The 23574-nt window shown below is 39.9% G+C and overlaps 2 protein-coding genes across 6 annotated transcripts in view; one reads left to right on the forward strand and one right to left on the reverse strand.

Moving 5' to 3' along the window:
- Positions 1 to 23574, forward strand: part of LOC145909625 (deleted in lung and esophageal cancer protein 1-like) — a 100987-nt gene that overhangs the window by 56832 nt on the left and 20581 nt on the right. For 3 of the 4 annotated variants that reach the window (XM_082996993.1, XM_082997004.1, XM_082997001.1), the window contains exons 32-36: positions 16238 to 16346; positions 16671 to 16783; positions 17015 to 17120; positions 17278 to 17395; positions 17775 to 17900. In XM_082996993.1, the coding sequence (XP_082853119.1) occupies positions 16238 to 16346; positions 16671 to 16783; positions 17015 to 17120; positions 17278 to 17395; positions 17775 to 17889 (561 nt within the window). In that variant the 3' untranslated portion in view covers positions 17890 to 17900. Of the gene's footprint in view, positions 1 to 16237; positions 16347 to 16670; positions 16784 to 17014; positions 17121 to 17277; positions 17396 to 17774; positions 17933 to 23574 lie in introns of those variants that run through there. The other variant, XM_082996996.1, reaches the window with a different exon arrangement.
- The window catches only part of LOC145909611 (uncharacterized), a 35814-nt gene continuing 30299 nt past the window's right edge, over positions 18060 to 23574 (reverse strand). For both annotated transcript variants that reach the window (XM_082996988.1, XM_082996985.1), the window contains exons 31-34: positions 23304 to 23432; positions 21476 to 21623; positions 20298 to 20323; positions 18060 to 19928 (exon numbers count right to left, since the gene is read on the reverse strand). In XM_082996988.1, coding sequence (XP_082853114.1) covers positions 18468 to 19928; positions 20298 to 20323; positions 21476 to 21623; positions 23304 to 23432 — 1764 coding nt within the window. In that variant the 3' untranslated portion in view covers positions 18060 to 18467. The remainder of the gene's footprint in view (positions 19929 to 20297; positions 20324 to 21475; positions 21624 to 23303; positions 23433 to 23574) is intronic.

Below are 23574 nucleotides of genomic sequence, written 5' to 3' on the forward strand. Positions count from 1 at the left end.
TCGACATACAGTAAAGGCTCCACTGTCTCTATTTCGTTGTACGACAAGTCTAGATTGTAAAGCACAGAGTTAGATATATAAAATGCCAAACTTTGCACTTGACGAAGTCTGTTATGACTGAGGTTGATTATCCCAGCACTGACAAGATTCTGAAAACCGTAGTCTTTAATACCAGTAATATTTGTGAAATGTAAGTTAAAGTTACGAAGATATTTCAGAGGATATTCAGTTGTACTTATCAGTGACGTTACGTTGGGAAATATTTTTGTCACGTCAACTTCGCTAAAATATAATGCAGATCTGCTTGATTGTGAATTAGTCCACTGTGTGCTGCTGTGTTTCGCAACAAAGTTTTTGCATTTGGAGATGCTCAAGACATCTACGGTTGACGGAAGTTTCTCGAAACCTTTTGCTTGTGGAAGGTTTTTCAAGAAAATTCCTGTTGCGTTAGGAGGTAAATTTACAGTTTTAAGTCCCGAAATGTCTTTCAGAGTGAAGTCCATAACGCTTGTAGCATCCTTGAACGAAAACGATTTTTTAAAACACATCCCGGAAACCTGAAGTACCCTTACATTTTCGATTGACGTGAGATTTGCCAGATCCAAACCATTGTGTCCAACGTGTAAGTTTCGAAGAGATTTTGACATCAATCCACCTAAGCTCGCAAATGTGTTGTTTGTGATCTCGAGCTGATACAGATTTGGAAGTACTTCGTTCCAATCGATGTCTTTCAGTGAGGAAATCTTGTTGGAACCAAGCCAGAGATAACTTAAACTTGATAATCTTTGTTTGTGAACTATGCTGCTAAGACTGGTTATCATATTATTCTGTAAATTTAGGTACCCGATGCTCAATGGTAGCCTGTATATGGTTGTAAGCAGATTGTAACTAATATTCAAACTTGTGAGAGCGACGAATTCTTCCAGAGTAGTTCCTATTGTTCGTAGTTTGTTGAATGAAAGATCGAGTTCGGTTAAGTTGGCCTTCGCCCATTCTGGGAATGTTGGGAGGGTTGTCATTCTGAACAAAATAAATGACAATTATTTAATGAAGAGATTGACACAGCTTGAGAGAACGCTTTATTTTGACTACAGGATGGCGTCATTATACCGTTCCCGATTTTTTGTTATATGTAAATGAACTGATATATCATGTCCTATGAGCCACCTATATTCCATATATCGTTTTTAAACACCTGTATTTGTGTAACAAAACCTTTGATTTCTTACAGATATAGTTTGTGACAAGTGTAGGTAGCCTGACATACATAGCCAAACATTTTTCACTGTTGAAATCGGAATTTCTCATGGAAGACTGCTGTAACTTTGCAACATATACTGACCCGTTGTTGTAGAGGTAAAGTGTGGTAATATGGAGACTGTTGTTAAGCAGAGGGATGTCAGGCCTTCCTCTTCCACCGCAGTCCATGACATATTTCCAGTACATGCAATTCGACCATCTTGTTAGGGCGGCATTGGCCGGTATAGAATAACGTGGCCAAAATCCGAACTGCGCACGAGCGTAATGAGTCGCTAACAGCAATATCGTAAACTGCACTAAGGTGAACAACACCATGCTCTTACTTTTATATGTTATACAACTAATGGTCCTGTTAAATAGCGGTTAATTTTATTGCATTATTACAATTCCAGACAGAAAAAACTGCACATATCGAGAAAGAGTTGTGGCTTAATTATCCTCTCGTCGTTAATGTGTCTTCGGTTAACTTATCTTCACACCTAACCCAGCCATGCAAACTTTGACTCCTAACTTATTAACTGAGCTTCGAAGCTTGTATGGTCTGTAACCGCCCTGGCGTGATGCATGGTCTTCCGCTCTCATTATGCAAATATTTTAGCTTGAACCACGACCTTGTACGCATTAAGTGTGCTGGTGGCTTGCACCTTATCGTGCAACGTGTCATCACATATCAATCTTGCCAGCTCTGGTGTTTGTTGGATCAAAAATGTTGTCAAGCTATGCATATGGCAAAGTATCGTGGGCCGCTGTGAAAAGCATTTGTTGTCACGTGACATGTTAAATTGTTTATTGCGAACTAGGACGCTTTTATTATACGCAAATGTTTTTGCTTGCAAGTTTTTGAACACGGCAGAAATCGGTATGGAATTACGTGTCCAAAATCCGAACTGCTCATTTCCTGCATTTTGGGCAGCTAACAGCATTAGCATAAACTTCACCAAGGTGCGCAACATCATGCTCCAACTTGTTAATGCTGTGCAATTAATTCACAAGAAACTATGTAAGTGTAGGTATTAGTCCGATTTATTTCATTTCATTATTACATATAAGTAGCAATATCAGTGACAAAAAACTGCTCATTTCGATAAAAGTTGCTGTGGTTTATTTTTTTTCTTTAAGATATCTCTGTTCTCGGTTCCCTTTTATACATGGGTAAACGTGCCTTTGTGCAAAACTCAGTCGTGTCAGCTTTAAAACCAAAACCTGAACTTGAGCTTTTTTTTTCTCCCTTGTTTGCAATACCAATAGTTTCAGGTCCGAAACATAAAACATCCAACCAAAAGCAATGAATTTTGTGTAGAACCAAACTTTTATTTTACCGATTTTGCGAACGATGCGCTGTCTTCCGCTATCGTATTGCAACTAGATTTGTTTTTATCGGTATGTGTTGGCTGGATACAACAATATCGTGAGCTGTGTCATTACTTCATCAGTCTAGACAGCACACCATAATTTATGCTGAGTCGGAAACTGTTGGGTTTCGTTTATGTCGGTTCATATTCAGAATGTGATGAGTTTGTTGTAATGTTTGCATCATATTAATCGTCGTGCTGCAATCCATGTTGGGAACGCCCACCTTATATTTAACATGTGTTACCTATTTTATGAAAACTTGCGAACTAAATTGATCGTATTTTAGTTAGCACTTTTGTCCTTAAACCGTTTTAACTTGTACGAGTCGGATTCGCAAACGGATGATTAAAACTGCCGGTCATTTTAGTTGCATTTTTCCAGGAGAAACAACATTAAATTTTTCCAAATAACGCTTTTAAAATTGGCTGGGAAAGTTGTAAATAATTGCTTTGTAATGGTGAGTGGGGTGGGTTGGGATTTAACTAACTGAAGAAAGGAAGCTTTACAAAAATAACAACAATCACAAACTTGACTTTGCTTTATATTGATGGAGTAGACTGCATAGACATATACATACAAACACATTTCAGTACATTTGCTTAAGACAATATTAAAAGTTGTTGATAAAGGAAAAAAGCTTTCTAAAAACATATATTTGGTTTTGCAACAGCAAGTACCAAGTCATTCGACAACGCTTGCTGCACACATTTGCCCTTTCCTGTTACTTTACAAAAAGTTACAAATGTTCCTATTTCTGTAATGATTATTAGTAACATGCAAAATGTTACTAATAATCAACCTACGCAATAGCACAGGATATCTGCGGAAGATTCTCTTTTATGTGCTTGATTGTCTTGGAAATCTGTGTTATTGCCTGTCCGTCTTATTTGGTTTGCAGAATGTTATTAATTACAACGCCAATCGTCCGTAGTTAAGGAATTTGACTTTTTATAGATGTAACTATACTGAGTGAGAATTTACCAAGCTTTATCAAATATCCTTTTTGAGATCAAGTTCGGTTATTATGGTATCCATTTTTCTGTTTTCGGTCGTCATTGTTTAAATTTGACTTTTGTTCTTTCTCATGTTAAATATCTGGGCAAGCCACAAACCATTAGTTGTAGTGACAAAAAACGGTTGAAAGAGGATTCTGTTGTTAACCTCGACTACATTGATTTGTGCGTATTGTACATCCTTTGTATACAATAACAGGTAAAAGTTTTAAACCTTTGTCAAAACATTAGTCAATGGCAATAGGAAACATTCAGTGAGAGATGTAAGTTTCCATATTTTCTACTTGTGTTAAATAGCAAGCCCATAGCGATTAAACAAAAATCAACGAATATTTGCGTAACAGCGAGGTGTGAAATTATCAAAAACAACTCTAAGGTGCGATTAAGTGTTTATCTGTCAAATGTTCAACATGTTGGCATCGCTGTTTCCTTACGTTGTTCCGGATGGTGTATAACATGTACAATGGCACTAGTTGTGCCTGTGAAACGAAGGAATGATGAAACTTGGAGGGTTTCTAATCCAAAACCAGATTTCAAATGTCGTACAATAATAATGCTGCCATGGTCAACAGAAGGTTTTTAATCAAACCACTATGTGCGTCAGCTTCATTAGTTGGTGTATATGTGTTATGTGTTGGTACGTTCGTTGTTGTGGAACACTCAACGGTGGGTCCAATATACCTCCACGATGCGCTGCGACTTGATCCGACAGAGTATTGCTGACAAACGCAGGAATGATTTGACGATTTAAAGCTCGTATCGCAGTAAAGAGTTACTCTGTGGGTTTTCGGTTTTCCGACCCAACCTTGGCAGTTCCACGGGTTATTCGTTACGAAGATATCACCGGTAACAAACGTCTGTCCAGTGACCGCTAACTGTGTCGGAAGAACACTTGTGTCGGTTAAGTAGTTGCTTGAAATATCGATGTACCTAAGCTTTGTTGGAGATGCAAGAAAACCAGGATACAATGTTTTGATTCTGTTTCCATGTAGTTTTAAGTTATACAAACCCGTGTTGAAACAATCCAGAGGTTCAACGGTCTCTATTTCGTTGTAAGATAAGTCGAGGGTTTGAAGTCTTGAGTTGGGAATGTAAAAAGCCAAGTTTTGTACGTGACGAATACGGTTATTACTGAGTCCAATTGATCGAGCATTGACAAGGTTCTGAAAACCGTAGTCTTTAATACCAGTGATGTTTGTAAAATGTAGGTTAAACTCACGAAGATATTTCAGAGGAAATTCAGTTGTGCTTATCAGTGACGTGACGTTTGGAAACACTTTGGTCGGGTCAACCTCGGAAAACAACAGCGAGGATTGAAAAGATTCTGAATGAGCCCAGAAAATAGTGGTGTCGTATTTCATGACAAAGTTTTTGCATTTGCTGATGGCTAAGTAGTGTACAGTTGACGGCAACTTCGCGAAACCTTTTGCTTGTGGAAGATTCTTCAAAGAGACAACTTGAGGTTTGGGGGGCAGCTCTATTGCTTCAAGTCCCGATATATCTTTGAGAATGAAATTTGTAACGCTGACAGCATGATTAAATGAAAACGATTTTTCAAAACACATCCCGGAAACCTGAAGATTCGACAAATTTGCGATTGACGTCAAATTCGTAAAATCCAATCCATTGTGCCCAACATGCAATTCTTCAAGTGATTTTGGTCCCAGTCCGTCCAAGCTTTCAAACGTGTTGTTTTCAATTTCAAGATGAATCAGATTTGGAAACATTCCATTCCAATCGATGTCTTTAAGTGAGGAAATATTGTTGGAACCAAGCCAAAGATAACTTAATTTTGACAATGTAATATTGCTTAGATGGCTTATTATGTTTTTCTGTAGATTTAGGTATTCGATGCCTAATGGCAACCTGTATATGGTTGTAAGCTGGTTGTAACTGATATTTAAATGGCGGAGAGCGACTAATTCTTCCAGAGTAGTTCCAATTGTTTGTAGTTTGTTGAATGAAAGATCGAGTTCGGTTAAGTTGGCTTTCGCCCATGCTGGGAATGTTGGGATAGTCGTCATTCTAAATTGGAATAAATAAAATTTAAATTAAATAAAAGTTACAAGTAACCGCTTAGTGAATCCCCTTGTTTTCTGTGATACTAATGAAAAATCGTATTTAAACTGTTGGAACAAAATTTAAAATTGCATATTTACTGCAATTACTGCAAGCAGAGCTTACCCGTTGTCATACATGTAGAGGGTGGTAATATGCAGATTGTCGTTTAGTAGAGGAACGTCAGACCTTCCTCTTCCACTGCAGTCCATAAAATAAAACCAGTACTTGCAGGTCGACAATTTTTTTGTCACGATCTCGTCCGGTCTGGGAAGGCGTGACCAAATTCCATAATGTGTTGGTGTTAAGGAGGCCGCCGCTCTTACTGCTATAAACAACACTAGTGTGCACAACATACTCCACAGAAGTTAGCCTGATACCAAACAGTAAAGATGACGATCAGACGCTAAACTTTTGGTTGCAATGTCACACCTCTTTTCTTTATTTTTTATTCGTTTTCGATCTTTATTCAAATGTATGTGAGCATGAATCTTCCATAGCTTTATGACTAGAATAAATTCAGAAAGTTTCCAATCCTTATGGTTTATTACAGTGGTTATCAAACTTCTTTCCCTCGTGCTAACGGTTGTTAATAAGATTCACGACTCTTTGTAGCCACAACTATTCGTTAATTTGGACGATGAGTCGCTTTGTATGCAATTCTTATTTGAAGAAGGCTGGCTTAATTTGCTTATTGCCTGCATTTTCCGTCAAAATATATAACCTTTCTTGTTTAGTTTCTTACTCGAAACTTCACGACGGACAGTTTAAGACCTTCTCGTTTATGCAGTCAGACATGTAGCACACAAACGCTTGCAACTTATTTTGTTTGTCGTCTCCAATTTCACCATCATCACATCGTTGTAGGCTGGCTAAGTGCGGTCTCACACTCTTAGTGTTGTATTGGGCAAGTTGTGTCGTGCGTTAAATCCGTGTGTAGGACTTGGATATCCTTTTCCCTGACTTGCAAAACACCATTAGAAGACTCACGACTAGAAAACGTTCCACGAAAAATGTTCCGCAATTAACCTGATACTAGTAAACAAAACGAAACAATGCCGAATATTTGATTGCAATGTCATATTAAAGAGCAATTATTGACAAATACCCTGCTAATTAAAAATGTTGGTGAATATTTTGTCTCATTTCTTTTCTGTATCTGCTTTTTCATTCCTTTTTAAATGGTATTTACACTCAACTTACTTATATAGGCTTTATAACCAAACTAAACGGAAACATTTTGCAACGTTTGTTGCTGATAAAATCAGGCACGTAGCAAACAAACCCGTGCATTTTTCTTTGCCTCTTATACTACATCATTACGTGTGGTGTTCCGCTGTCACTACGCGCACATTTTGTTCATGTGTTTGGCGATTTGCGCCGAACGTGCTCGAAGCTTGCGTATATTTTTTTCTCCATTTGTCATAAAATGTAACAGACCTCATGAGCAGAAATCGTTAAATTTCGGTTGCTGATTGACTTGTGTGGTTTGTCCGCCATTTACTTTTCGTGAGTTTTACTTTGTGTCTTCCCCGACACAATTCACACCAAGTATAGAAATGGTGAAAGTTTCGTTTACAATTGATTGCCTTAAGAATATTATCTTTGTAGAGGCGCACAACGGTCATTTGTATCGTTAAATGTGGAATTTATCCATGATCTATACATATTTAAAAGCCAGTCGCTTCATCGTACATACTCGTTGTTGTAGAGTAAAAGTTGGGTGGAAGGCAGACTGTTGTTAAGCAGAGGAGTGTCGGATCCGTCTCTTCCACTGCGGTATATTTCCAATACTTGAAAGTCGACCAGCTTGCTGGCGTATAACGAGGTGGAAGGCTCGTCTAGTAAACTCACACAGGCCTCTGAATACAACCACGAAAATCTGTACTAAGTTGTACAGCACCATACCTTGTGTTCTGCTATTGGCCTAAAATACAAAATCGTGATGCGTGATGTTAAATTGGATTGTGACAAAACGTAGTAATTTCTGACAGCAAAAACCTGCACAAATTGTTACAAATCTCTATTTCGTTTCTCTTGCTTTCTTTTTAACTTTTTGTTATTGCACTACGCTCAGCAATATGAGCTTTTCAATCAGAGTTATGTCTGAGAGTTTGTTAAACTTTTACATAACTATTATAGTTCCTGAAGTCAGGCACGAAACACGTGCAACGTACTTTATGTTGAAAATCTCTAGTCAGAGCACTTTTCGAGGTATGCGCGGCTGTCGACTCACAAAGTGCTCATATTTTCCTCATGCCAAAACGTCACACACATGTATTGCGGTGGGTGGCACCGTATCGTGGCCTGGGAATCTCATTACTAAACCCACACTCGCTCTTGATGTTGGTTGAGACAGAAGTTTTATTTTTATCGCTTGTTATTCAGGATGTGTTCAGTTGGTTTCAATGATAAACATGCTTAGATTGTGATAACTTCGATCCCCAATGACATGTTAACGGCGAATGGAGATCTTGGTTCTGTTCTTGTGCTTTCATTTCTTTAACTATTTCCATTTATATTTAAAGCCTTGTGCCTTATTTTTAATGTTCCTAGCGACTGGGTATCTACTTTTCCATATTTCGGTTGTCATTGTTAAAAAAAAAATTTTCTTTCTTATGTTCAACATCTGGGCCATTAGTGGTTGTGACAAAAAAACGATTGAAAGAGGATTCTGTTGTTAACCTCGACTACATTTATTTGTGCGTATTGTACATCTTCTGTATACAATGACAGTAAAAAGTTTAATACGTTTGTCAACACATAAGTCAATGATAGTAGTAAACATGCAATGATGTCACTTCCTTTGTTTCTACTTGTGTCAAATAGCAAGCTTATGACGAGTAAACAAAATCCTTTTCACAAACAAAAATCAACGAATATTTGCGTGACAGCGAAGGCAGAAGTTGTGACTGTAGAACGAAGAAACGATGAAACTTGGAGGGTTTGTGAATCATATCCACGTTTTAAATGTCGTACAATATTAATGCTGCCAGGGTCAACAAAAGGTTTTCAACCAGACCACCATGTGCGTTAGCTTCATTAGTTGGGGTATACGTGTTAGGTGTTGGTGCGATCGTTGTTGTTGTTGAACACTCAACGGTGGGTCCAATATACCTCCGCGAATTGCTGCGAATTATTCTATCAGAGTATTGCTGACAAACGCAGGAATGATTTGACGATTTAAAGCTCGTATCGCAGTTGAGAGTTACACTGTGGGTTTTCGGTTCTCCGACCCAACCCTGGCAGTTCCACGGGTTGTTCGTTACGAAGATATTAACGGTACCAAACGTCTGTCCAAAGACCGCTAACTGTGTCGGAAGAACACTTGTGTCGGTTAAGTAGTTGCTTGAAATATCGATGGACCTAAGCTGTGTAGGAGATGCAATAATACCCGGATGCAATGTTTTGATTCTGTTTCCATGTAATTTTATGTAAAGCAAACTTGTGTTCAAATAAACTAGAGGTTCAACGGTCTCTATTTCCAACAAATGTGCGACTGACGTCAAATTTGTCAAATCCAATCCATTGTGCCCGACATACAATTCTTGAAGTGGTTTCGACCCCAGTCCGTCCAAGCTTTTAAAGGTGTTGTTTTCAATTTCGAGATGAATCAGATTTGGAAACATTTTGTTCCAATCACGATCTGTAAGTGAGGATATCTTGTTGGAACCAAGCCAAAGATAACTTAAATTTGATAACTTCTGCCCACCAAAAAATGTGCTCAGATGACTTATCATATTATTCTGTAAATGAAGAGAATCAATGCTGGGGGGAAACTTGTGTATAGCTGTAAGCTGGTTGTAGCTAATATTCAATCTTGTGAGAGCGACTAATTCTTCCAGAGTAGTTCCTTGTTTGTAGTTTGTTGAATGAAAGATCGATGTCGGTTAAGTTGGCCTTCGCCCATGCTGCGAATTTTGGGAGGGTCGTCATTCTAAGTGAAAATTAAAGGCGATTATTATTAGATCGACGGAACGATAAAGTTACCAATGGACAATTGAACTGCATATTTTTTACCATTATTTTCAACATTTTGAATGTGTCATTGTACTCATTTACTATGCAGAAGCGTTCTGCATCGAATAACATTTTGGGAGACAATCCCTCCCCCCCTTTAAATTCCAACAATTATATTTTAATTTTTGTGCACGACTGTAACAAAGTTCTTTTGGCAAATAAGGACAAGCCCAACACTTTGCAAGATATAAGAAGCATCTTTGAACGATTGCAAACGGAATAATCTTATATAAACTTCATATAGTACTTACCCATTGCCGTGCAGGAAGTGAATTTTGATCTCCATACTACTGTTTAGTAGAGGGATGTCGGATCTCCCCCTTCCACCGCAGTCCATGGTGTGGATCCAATACTTGCATGTCGACCATTGTTTTATCGTGGTTTTCTCCGGTATAGGATAAAACCGCGAATTTCCAAAATATTCTTGTCCGACATTTGGGGTCGGTGCCAGCGCCAGAAACAGCATTAATTTACACAACATGGTCCACAATTAACCTGATACTATTTAACAAAACGAAAGAACGCGAAATGTTTGATTGCAATGTCACATCAAAGAACAATTCTAAACAAATACCCTGCAATTTGAAAAGTTCCCTTTTTAATATATCTTTGTTGTCATTCGTTTTTCTATGGTCTTTACACGAAACTTACCCACACCCCACCCCCACACTGTAAACCGAACTAAAGCGAGACGTTTCAAAACGCTTGCAATGTATACAGTGAGGTACGTAGCACTCAGACCCATGCATTTTTTCTTTGCCTCGTACCGCATCATTATAGGCGAGCTATGCGTGGTCTTCCACTGTCACTACGCACATATTTCCGTCGTGTATTTTGAAAGTCGTGTCGTTGTTTACGCACGTGCACGAAACTTGCATATCTTTTTTCTTTAGTTGCCGAATAACATTACAGACCTCGCGACCTGAAATTGTTCAGTTTCGGTTGCTGTTGGGCTTTTGTGGTTTGTTTACTTTTTGTAAGCTTTACTTTGTGTCTTCCCTGGCACAAATCCATACCAAGTACAAATGGGAAAAGTTTCGCTACCGCATTTTTACTTTATGACGCAACTTTAGGGTGCGTTTGGTTTAATTTCAAATTTTCAGCAAGTTGGCATCACTGCGTCCATGCGTTATTCCGGATGCTTTGCAGAATGAACAACTTCAGTAGTTTTTGCTGTGAAACAAACGAAAAATATAGTTTTATTTATAATTGTTATACAACAAGCCTGTCATGCTTGGTTACCAAAAAACTTTCGAATTGGATCTGTTTTTTTGTGTAGGTTTGTGCGTTCTTTGTTCTAGTAAATTCAACAGAGGTGTCGTTATGCCTCTCCAAAGTGTTTAACTCGACCCGTCGCTAAATTGCCGACTAACGCAACTGCGTGTAGCAGTCAATTAATGCATCGGGAATATTCTGTTTTCCGACCCAACCTTGACAGCCCCCCGGGATTTTCGATACCAATATTTTGAACAGGATTCTTCCAATACCTGATGACACATGTTCTGAGAATTTTTTGAGTTGGGGTTTGCCAAAGGGCTTTTGATAAAAACCAAAGGGTTGGTTATCACAGTAGTCGACAAGACGTTGCCAATAGGGATACATTGGTGTCGTGTTGACCACATAATAGTCTACCGACATCCCACGTTGTTGAATCCAGATGGATTATACTTGAGTTGGGGTTCTACACAGAAAGTAGCGTTGCCTGGACAACTAGGAAAGTGCTTGCCATTACACCACATGCCTTGCATGGCACATGTACTGGCTACACTGCGGTATCACGCCCTGCTGGTTTACAGTATAGCCACCTTTATATACAGTAGCTATGATATTAGCTTCCACGAACGGGATTTCAATACACACGAGATTTCGGTGTTCATTGCCAAATATTCGTGATGAGTCTTCATGTCCGAAAACGTCCAATTTCCGGGGTTGACAACGACTTATCTCAGGCTCGCCCTGGTTTTCGTCAGTGCTGTTACGTTGTGTGTATTCACAGGTCAAACAAAGAGGCGTAGCGTGACGTGGCACGCTTCATGACGTTTCCTCTCCCTCTAGTAAAATTATCCATGCATGAATAATCAGCGGTGGGCTCAAACCTGTGTACATTTAAATGGGGGTGTGAGTAATACTTGAACGTACTTTGCGATGCCATGACGATTAATACGTCTACCTTTCACACAATGTGGAGATTATCAACTGCATAGCGTAGTGTTCAGAGGTAGCCGAGAACCTCCGTCAACGCACTACGGGCCCCCTAGGATCCACGAAACGCCCGTTGTGATACCCGCTAAAAAGTTACTGTTTTTGTTGTCTTTTTTTTATTTCGGAAAAACTACACATGACTTACGGTGTGACAACGTTATGTCATGCAAATCATAAAGTAAAGTTGGGGGAAAAGTTCTCTTTGTGCTGTGGTACATTTGAAACGCGAACAAAGAAACAAGAACAAGGTTTTGCTTCGGCGCCACGGTCTATGTGACGACTTTACTGAGCTTCCATGTAAACCTCTTCACTTTCTCGTCTTCTGTCGTTCTCGTATTCGTGGGTGGCTTGGTTTTCTCCGCTGGCGTACAACCTCGTAATCAGAGCACCCAAATTCCCGAAGCTCCGTCGATCGGCGAGATCCTCCACAGACAATCGGTTCACTGGCGTGTTGGTCGATGGGTAGTTGACGTACCCGTGCTCCACACGTGGTTGCGTCACGGGCTGAAAGGACTCCGGAACCGTCTGGCCCGCGGGCGTCACCATATAACCATCCTCGTAAAGTGATTTATCATTTTCTTCATTTAACTGTGGTCCTTTTTCTTTCATCTTCTCGAGGAATGTGGTCGGTCTGTTTGTGGGTTTGGGTGCATCTTTGTTTGGTCTCAAGCGCACTCTGTCATCGTCGGGCTCATCGTAAACGGATTTCGGATCTTCAGTCGAGGCGACCTGTTTGTCATCTTCCAGATAAACTGTCTCCGCAGTTGGGCTTGCCTCCGAGGGCGGTTTCTCCAGACTTGTGGGAATAGCGACGGTCGGACCCAAGTCCACGGGCCTGTGTTCTCGCAACGGCTTGCTACGTCGCTTTCTTATTACTAAACACACTGCGACAACTATTAGAACTATGAGAAGAAATCCACCTCCAGCACTTGCTCCTATGATAATGAACATAAGGTTTGAAGTTGAAGGAACGGTTGTTGAATATCCGCTCACTGAAGTCTCCGAATAAGGTTGGGTGATGGTTGGATAAAATGTGGTGCTGTTTCCAGTCTCTGTGCCGTTTCCAGCACTGCCACATGACACACTGCTAATGTACTTGCCTTTTTCGCTTACTGGCGTGTGGCAGATAACACATGGCACCGATGTTACGCTGCTCGTCTGTTCGCACACGAAGGAAACCAAGCTCGTTACTTTTGTGAAGGCGGTCACGTTTTCACAATCGCATGCCCACGGGTTGCCAATAGAAACGACCTTCAAAGCGTCATGGGACAGATTTGCAAACGTGGAGAACTCAGTCAACAGGTTGTATGAGAGATCGAACACTCTCAATGCCTGCAAACCTCGCAGAAAACTTGCGTCAATCTTAATAATCCTGTTGCCCGCCAGGTTGAGGGAGGTGGGGCGGTTTATCGGGAGATCCGCATTGTATATTACGTCTATCAGGTTGTACGACAAGTCGATGTAGATCAGCCTGGAGTTGATTCGGAACGTGCTGAAACCGAAGCTTGTGAGTTTATTGTAACTCACAGTTAGGTTGGTGAGCTGGGTAAGGTATTGAACCCTTGCTGTTTCAATCTTCGTTATCGAGTTGTGTCTCATATTAAGCGTTGTAATGCTGTTTCCCGTGTTGCTGAACAATAATTCAGGTGCTTCCATGGCTGTGTAACTGCAGTTTTCCAGAATTAAATCTGTAAGTTTCCCCTGCAGAAATTCGAGTCTTGCTTGCAAACGATCGTTTATGTTAATATTCCTGAGGTGAAGGTAGGTCAAATTTGTCAAGGAATTGAGTAAAGGCACAAAGGAGATATACAGGAATGGGCAATCAGTGATGGTCAATCTTTTTATGGCAAGGGGAATAGTGCTGATGGTTGTTATAGCCGTTAAGCTGCTGATTTCTAATTCAGTGATGTTGTTTGGAAGTGATATCACGATTTTCACAGCGTTGTTTCGCAGAAACAGTTGAGTTATCGTGGTGGTGAAATACTGCTTAGGGTAACTGCCTTGAATGCCGTCAAGTTCCAGAGTACTAAGATTTGCCAATCCGATCAAATCTTGTCCAGATGATACGAATGTTGGATGGCCGAGTCGCAAAGTTTTGAGAAGGACGAGTGACGTTAGCTTGGTAAGACTTGTAAAATTATTTTGTCGAATATCGAGGTACAATAAAGTGGAAGGCAAGGGGCCAAATGCCGTTAAATTGTTTGAGTTCAGCGTGAGAGTTTGTAAACCTGGCAGTTTGCTCTGCAAGTTGCCGATTCTCGTCAATCGGTTTTGATCCAAAAACAGTATTTTCAACTGTATGGGGTCAGAAAGTTCTGGAAAGGCAAGAAGACCATTCTTACGAAATGAAAGGCCTCGGAGATTAGTCGCGCTATTCAAAAGTTTCGCATCCACGCTACTGAGTAGATTAGAGCTAAGATCCAAATATTGCAAGGATTTAAACCGCGTGAAAGCGTAACTGTCCACAGATGCAATTCGATTTCCCGACAAGTCGATGTTAAGTAAGGTGACCGGCCAGGTTGTCAAGGAGTTTGCCTGGATCTTTGGAATTCTGCAAAAATCGGATAAACAGTTGAATTTGTGGCGACTCGTGATTGTTCAAAGGAGAATTTTTTTGGTTTGTGACGAAAGTTAAGAAATAATCTTTTCTCATAAAAACAAATTTTGTTGTTAATCTAGTGAATGAGAGATATGCTATCCACGTTTTTAACTCAACCTTTAAAGAAACCGAATAAAGGAACAGCTTCCCACAACTTACCGATTGTTGTTCAGCAGCAGGGAAGTTACATTGTAATTCACATTTGGAAGTGGGATTGTCGTCCAATTTGCCCAAGCGCAATCTGCGATATTGTTGGAATACCAACAGTTGATCGGTCTCGGTTGCGCAGGAGCGGCGACTCTTGTGAATGGGAGTTCTGGATCGCTAATTCCTCCCATTGCAAAACCAACGTTGATAATTAGAACCAGAAAGAATCTTAAGTGTTTCATTGTTATGTAACTTCTCTCCCACAACCTAAAATAGCATTTGTAAAAAGGGGAGAGTGAAATTACATTATCACATAGAAATGCTAGTTTAAAGCAGCTCGTCAGATGCCTTTTATAGGGCTCTGTACACTTGAATAAAAAACACAGCTCTAGTTTTATCAGGATTTGGAAGGCCAGAAATTTATTTTTGTCACAACAATGTAAACGTTTATTTTACAGAAGCCACCGTGATGATAAATTACGACAATATGTATTTCTAAACACATTTGCCTAGATTAAAAAATAAAAATTCAGGCGATTAATCATCGCTGCTTATTTAGTTACTATTTTCTAACCAACCACAAGGTAATTTGTTTAAACATTTCAATAAATCGGAAAAGTCCCAACATATTCTTTTGAACAAACGCATACATAGGAAAAACACTCGCGACACAGCAACAACAACAACTGCTTATCCCGACTGGGCGGTCACATTACTCTCCCATTCTTATGTCGTTAGCATGATGAGTAATCTAAATGAAGCAAACACCTGATGACGTTACAGAACCACCATAGTTCCGTGTCCATTGGGCGATAGCTTGTTTATGGAGTCAATAGGAAACGCGGAACAAAGGAAGGCTGAGTAATCACACTAGCTGTGTTGATTGCTCTCACGTTATGTTGATGATGTATTAAAAACCGGTTTTGTATTCCCAATGGTGAGATGGGTACATGTACAGTCAAAATCTAACATCACTCAACTTTTTTTTCAAAGGAATCCTATTATAATATTTTCACAAGAATACAAACTCTCGCCAACGTCTAAAAGTTACAAAAGTCATGCAGTGAGTATGACGTAACAAACAACCAAAGAACCACAAAACACGGACATTTGCAAATCAATAATTCGTAACTTTTCGCTTTACATGCAATAAACATGCGACACAAAAAAAACTTTAGTGAACTCAATTTTGTGTCAGGACACACAAAAGTGATCTAACTAACTAGGTCACTCGGAACATGGAATTGCATCACACAAATCACGCATGTTGTCGTTTTGCGCGTCCCTGGGTTATTGTGTTGGTGTTGCAACCTGTCCACTCATTAAACACGCTGTTCTTACCAGAACTTTGTGCAAACGGTTAATCTCGTTTGAAATCGGAGATTATTCCAATGTTTAGTACACTTTTGTACGAGTTTTTCAAAGGATTTAACAAATTTAACATTTTGTAGTTTGTTATTTCACCACAGAAAAAAATGTTTAGTGCCTTTTATTTAATGGAGTTTCGCTTGTTTAGTTCTTGGTTTTGTAATGAGTCAAAACTTCTACAACAATTATCCCTAAACCATACGCATATTTTGTTCAGGTTCACATCGGGTTTGTGATAAACAAGGACACGGTGAACTCGACTGAGAAACTCCGTAACTCCGATGAACCTGGAAAAGAAGTCGCTTTGCACAGGGAAGGACCACACGGTAAAAGTCGTTCGTTAAAACTTCTTTCCGCCATTTTTGTTGATAAGCTTTTGAGCACTGTATTGTTAAGTTTTATATATTTATGGCAATAAGCGATCGCTTCGACAAAGACACGCCTATACGCAAAATATACATGTAAGATTAAAGTATTGGAATGTATTTTTCAATACATTATTTGTTATGTCTGCGTCCGGTCTTTGGACTAAGTCATTTCCCTAAAGCGAGCTCCATTACCAATCTTTGTAGACTCAACCTGATCAGATTATCTCATTTTTTGCTAATTTACGTTTAGAAGAGTTTTACTGAACATAAATTCAATCGCAGAAATTGAAAAACTCGTCTACGACTCCAAGCTTGTGATCCGTTACAGCAACAGCATAACTCAAGATCATCTCCTGCATGCCACTGTACCCTGTCCAACCATTCTTGTTTCGCAAGTAAGTAGCCTACATTCGCCTACGTTCTGCAGTAAATGAACCTTGAAACTATTGTCCAAAAAACACACAATTTTTGTAATTTAACCAAACCGATTAATTTTGACTTTTAGGGCCCTTGCCAATGTTAAGTTTGTTATATTTTATATGTAACCTTTTATATTTCCTTATTTGATTTAATATTCCTCTTCATTACAATTTAATGCCAATAACAATCACTAACAATTATTTCAGAACTTCATCGACTTTGGAACTTGTTTTGTCGGCCAGGAACAATCTCGTCAAATTTCCATTTCCAACCCGAGCTCTTCCGACACCTGGTGGCAGGTTTTGTGCACTGGTAGGAAACAAAAGTTTGTTTCAAAGGCGCTCTGTCATTTACAAAACCTGTTTTTTAATACATGTGCGAGCCATCGTGGTTTCGAATCCCCGCAGGGTTACAACAGCCTCGGGTTCAAATACGAGGACACTTGTCACTTGTAGTCTCCTTATCACAGATTCTTCGCAACTGCACGGAGCTGAATTCCGCATAGAACCGGACTCTGGTTTTCTTGAAGCATTCGTGACACACAAAGCGAAGAACAAGATCACGGTCAGCATTTTCTTCACCCCAAGGTGTGTGGCTTTTGCAGTGATGACAATTTTAAATTTTTTTATTAATTTTGTGGCTTTTGCAGTAACGACAATATTGACATAATTTCACCACTGGGGGAAATAAATTCCCCGATTGTAAACCAAAAAATTGCTTGTTTTGAATCACTTCACCATTAGAGAAATACAAAAATTATTTTCCACACCTTTATTTATTGCTGATGCACATTTAGGACAAAGTGACAGGTTAAAAACTTTATTTGCACAAACTTTCGCGAGCTTAATCTCGCTTCATCAGGTGGTGCAAATTATTTCCTCACGCGTCATTCTGTCCGCAGACCTCCAGTGGGCAAGAAAAATAATGTCGGTACATGTTTTTCTATCTACTATTTATTTATTTCAGGAGCGAATCCACGAGCATCGCCACGTTCACTTTCCAAGGACGACTTGGCGAAAGAAACCACGTGATGAAGGTCACCGGGTCAGGGTCATACGACGGACAGTTTGAACTAAAGTAACCCCACCGAATGTCATTGATCGATGACTTCAACCATATTTACTTCACTGTGACAAAATGTTAACTTTTATAAACGATTTGTAAACAGGTTAATAAAAAGTTTTATTTGGCAATTCGTTTACTTTGTTGAAGCAATCGTGTTTCCTTGCAAACCAAACAGAACAGACCGCGTTAGCATAGCGGTAAGTTTATTTTATGAACCAACGAATGTCTTTGTGAGTGAAACGTGAATGAAAAAAGCGACGGAAAAACGAAACTTGGCGCTCTACTGCCCTCTTGCAACGAGTTTTTGAAAGAAATCGCCAATAAATAGGGAAGAGCCCGAAACTTGTTCTCGGCAAGAGGCAAGCCGAACAAACATCAACTAATTTTGATCACTATTGTATAAATGTGAAATACGTCATCAAAAAGTGACATCATCGCTGCGTAATATGAACATGGGCAAGGGGAACGACGCGAAACAACTGATTAGGAGAACAGGTTAATTTAAGAAAAACGAACGAAGGTAAAAGAATGAAAAAAATGAGCTGTCGCGTAGGCGCGCGATATCAAACTATAAAATTTAAAGACGGGGAATTATCAAATGTACGACTCCGATTTTTTGGCGTTCTGGCGGTGTTTGCTTCGCAAGGAAGTCAAGTCCACGCGCCAGTGACCTATAGGTCGCTCCCCGGTGTGTTTGGGAGGCTGAACACGTGGTTTTAAACGACTTGTGGCCGAGACGTTTTGCAGGGAACCGTAAATCTGGTCTTGCTGCTTCTGCGTATCTGACTCTTCCCAAAAATCCTGCCCAGGAAAATCATTGCCACCTAAAGTGTGTCGACGTCTGACGCGGTCCGTGTGCGGCCTTTGACGCTGTTTCTCCTCAATGGCAACGGGCGAACGAATGTGCTGTCGCTTTGGGTCGCACCGCTGAAAGACGTTTTCGTCGGAGGCACATCGAGTCATGGCACCGTTCGTTTGCCGCCGCGTGCCCTTCCCCGTCCCGCGGGAAGCCTTTACTTGCTCTCGTTGTTGTTGCCTCATGGCGCGACGCTCTTGGTATAGTTCACGTGTCGATTTCTTGCCACCAGGTTCGCTGTTGATATTAGGTTGATTGGCGAGTTGTTTCCCTTTGGCAGAAGCGTCCCTGGTCGTCTCGTTTGTTCCAGGACGCGCGTAACGCCTCGAAGGCCTCCGTTCAAGCTTTTTGTCAAGGTTGGTGAGGTTTTTCAGTTTCTCTTCAAGGGTCTCGCCCACGAAAATCGACGTATCGGAGTCGGATTCGTCCGAGCGAACATCTTCTTTTGATATCGAGCTCAGTTCGGAAAGGTTGCCACGCTTTGCAGGCGCCGATTTCCCCGCGGTTTCACCGTGCATCGGAGTGCTGGTGGCAAGAGCGCCCTGAAGTTCCGTCGATGGAGGGTTCCTGTTGTACCTGCGGTTAAGTGGGGAATCCCCGTATAAAACAGGGCCGGTGTGCGGGGGAGGGAGGTGGCGCAAGTTGCGGGGGGGAGAGGAAGGTGGGGAACTCCACTGCCGCTTGGGGGGCTCTTTGGGGGTGAGGGAATCTTTACTGTCAGAGCTCCTCCGCAGAGGACGTTGGATTTGGGGAGCGGGTGCGTAGATGTTGCTGTGACGCGGAGTGATCTGCGGCGATGTCTCGGAGGAGGAGGTAAACTGTGGCGGGAGGCGGGAGACTTCGGTGCGAGCCAAGCGCTCCAAATGTTCCACGTAGAAATCGTAGAGGCGACTCTGAATATCATGAGGTAGGTGTTGGTCTTGCGAGGCCCGAGCTGCTCTTAACTCGGATGCTGCAGCCTTTGCAACTTGGTAACTGCCTGTTTGAGGAATTTCGTTTTCTTCCGCCAAATCGTCGGACTTGAATTTTTGTTCCAACACGGCTCGGGTTTGTTTGCGTTCGGCTTCTTTGAATCCGTACTCATCGTCACTCTCGCTCGCTCCGTCTTTCCTGGTCTGCTGGTTGTTTAGCCACCGTTTTCCCATTCCAAAGATCATGTCCATCACATCACGCGAAAATGATTCCTTTTCCAGGGAGTTCTGTCAATGTGAGGTAAATAATCATTGGAAGATGATGCATGTGATGTTTTGTACAAAGATATGGTGACAGACGTAAAACACAACTACTGGCCGAGATTTAGTTGGTTTACACAAGTAACGCTGGGATTTAGTATTTTTCGATAGTGAATATGATTCCATCTCAGAGGTTTCTAAAACGCTAGTTACGATCACTAAATTCAAAACATTTAGAAGAGGGACAAATAAATTGGGAATATCGAATCCAAATTGGGAGTGAACTTTTCAGTTAATGTTGAAAGTACTTTTAGGCTAAAATGTTACATTCTGTTTTATAAAAAAAAAGGCTTAACCCGAAAGAATCTACACAACAATAAACAATTTGAAACTTACCTTTGATTTTGATGACTCTGTGCTATCTGCAATAGAAAAGGAAACATGTTAAAATAACAATAACACAATAACACAAAAACTCAGAACACCACACAAAGATGTTTACACCGAGCAACATCGAAATTGCGCAACAATAATACACACATTATGACCGGTTGAAACCGACTTCAGTGCTTAACCAAGCTGATGATGTCACACATGGTTTATAGGTTTAATATTGGTGAGAAAAACTGCGACAAACGACAGGTGAAGGGGTATGTGGTATGGACAGGGATGCTTACTCATATGGTACGACAAAGTCACCACACACAACTTACAGGCTAGCCACACACGAAGATCTTCGGCACAAGTAAAAGGTCGCTTGTAAGTAAAAAAGAGTCATTTGGTTTACAGAGTTGTTAATGCAGCTACAATTTTGGGGTTTAGTTTCATTTCACAAAATTAACTATGACAGCTTTTACTCAGGAATGAAACCCTTGCAATATTTGTCTAGCCTTGCTCTAAACCTGCGATAGCATAGCCTTGTGAAATTACTGATATAACTTCACATTCAGCATAGGTCTTACTATCCCACAGACCACCTTCATCCACAACCAGTTTATACATTGATTTATTATAAACTTGCTAAAAGCAAAGCTAACTATGAATTTTAAATACACAAAGCCTACTTTGCACCAACCTCATTTAAGCAAGAAGCACATCATCAAAAAATTCTGCAAAATTTTCTCCAACTGTCTTGTGCTAAATGGAAGCAAAATTGAAAGTAAAAAAAAAATTCTGGGTCTCAAAAAGATGGAGAACTTAACCTGACTAGTCCTACCCTATGTGTCAATACTCAAGCTGAAACTCAGCATTAACCTTTGTAACTGTTCATAATCTTACTGACAAAAATCTGCATCAATAATAGTTGTTGAACCTTTCAGAAACAGATCTTGCTGATCAAGGCATGATTTTGTAAACATAATAAATCAGTAGACAACATTTTTTTAGTTATAAAATTCAGATCTTAAGTAAAAACCAATCTTCTACCACAACTTAAATGCGTCAAAATAAATGTGGCCGTCATACTTGTTATTTTAATCAACTAGTTTGTTTAAGGGCATTTAGTGAAATAGTTTTGAAAGCATTTATTGAATGAAATTTAGTACATATTAGAGTAAAACAAAAAAAAATTGTACCTGATTCATCGCCAGGAGTTCGACCCACATTGGCAAGCAAGTGGTTGATGTTTGGGACTGGTTCATGATGTTCTTCAGAAGGTGGAGGAGGTAAGGGAACCAAGTTTGCCTCTTTCTCATCATTGCCTTCAGCAAAAAACCAGACAGCCTAAAATACACAAAAAGTCATGACAATAAAGAAGATTTTTTTGTACTAATTGATGACAAACAAGTAAAAGACAAAGACCCTGCTATCAGAAACTAAAAAAAATCAAGTGGATTTCAGCATAGTTTCATAAACTATCAGTTGCAGGCCTAAAATTGCCTTGTGTTCACACTGGTTGAACCAATGGCGACAGAAAGGAAATGAGAAAGATGGCAAACAATCAGAAAACAAATGATTCGTTTGAGAAACAATTGAACCAGCAGCTACCCTAAAAACAGATATCCAACTAACATAACAAAAAAGAACAATCCAACAAAACAGCAAGGTGAAGAAAAGTGTGCAGCAAAATAAAGGAAATCATCATTCGATTGAAAGTGAAACAAAGTCAAAAAAATCAGAGCAAATATCATCGAATGGTATTTTAAAAGCAAAGTGGAAGCAATTTTTGTTCCTTTTTACCTCAAGTTGTAGAAGAATCACATGATCACTCGGAACACAGAATTTTTAATGTGCCGCACACACTGCCATCCAGTGGGACAGGAAGTGACTGAACCTTATTTCAAGCGGTTGCATTCATGCAGCGAAACAGGATGTGGCCAATTATGACATCACTATGCATGCCGGCATGACTGCGGCGCCAAATGTACTCACGGGACTGAATCTTTCACACAAGAAGACTTTGAAACAGAGTTTTTGCCGAACCGGGTGAGATTTTATTACATGTTTGGCAAAACAATAGGTGGTAGTGTAACACAAGTGAAGCACTTGCTACAAAGAAGTAACACAAAAAGTACCACTGCTGAAGTTTTCACAGTCGGAAAGGTACTGCAAATGTTGAAAGGGACACAGGAACGCCAAGTGTGCGTACGGCAAATAAAAATACATACAAAGCTCCAAACCATGACCCTCTTTTTATTTAGATAAGATTTGTCCCTTGAAACAGGTTGAATATAAACTGCATTGGTTTTATAAACTATGCAGTGCAGAAATTAAGGAACTTGCAACAAAATACTGGCAAAGTATAGCCAAGCGCGGTTAACTGAATAAATAGGCTACAAAAGTAAAATAAGTTAACCATTTCCACCCAAAAATTGGCAAGAATAGTGCATTTAAACCCATTCATTTTGCACTTGTAGATAAAAAAGTACACTCAGGCTCTGTACACTGAACTGGTGAAAGTTTTGCTTGGTCCAAAATTTTGACTTGAAAAATTAGTGGAATGTAATGGACTTGAAACGCAAAAGTTAGAAAAGTTTATGGAGCACGAAACTCAAACATGAAAGCTCCTAACAAAGGTGGGAATTTCCTCATGGTCGCCAGTAAAGATGGAGTCGCTCTGTCCCAGAAAAGAAACAATTAAAAGCAAATGAAAAAGCGCACATCCAGCAAAGCACTAAGCTTGCTGCCAAACTCCACTTGAGCCATGTAAACCAAAGTTAATAAGTGGAAGGTGATATTTTTATGTACTGGCATTGTGTTAAGAGTTAAGGCTCCAAGGGGAAACTTGTTTTTTTAACATTGTTTTCGCAATCTCTTGTTTTTTGTTTTGAAACGTACTCGAAACTTAAAAAAAATTATTTCAAAGAACAGGCTTCAATCGTTCACAAGAACACAACATTACTCATAAAATTTATTAGTCAAGTGATGACAACAGCATACTTAATCGTCAACAAAAATACTTACATGTTGCAATACACTTTCAACTATTCTGCACTGGTCGGACATGTCGGTTACCATGGTAGCCATGTTGTCACTGATCGTGCTGCGAACCAGTGTGGGACCAAACACAATGGCAAGATTACGAACTTCCATCTACAAAAATTTTCTCATTTAAAAAAAAAATAATTAACTTTATTTTAACTTAATTTTTTTGTAATGCAACAGATTTTTAATGGATAAGACACAGAATTTTATTGCCGCAAAACCGTTAAAAAAATAAAAACTTTTTATGGAT

Source organism: Ascidia mentula, chromosome 1, assembly GCF_947561715.1.
Source record: "Ascidia mentula chromosome 1, kaAscMent1.1, whole genome shotgun sequence".
Taxonomy (NCBI): domain Eukaryota; kingdom Metazoa; phylum Chordata; class Ascidiacea; order Phlebobranchia; family Ascidiidae; genus Ascidia; species Ascidia mentula.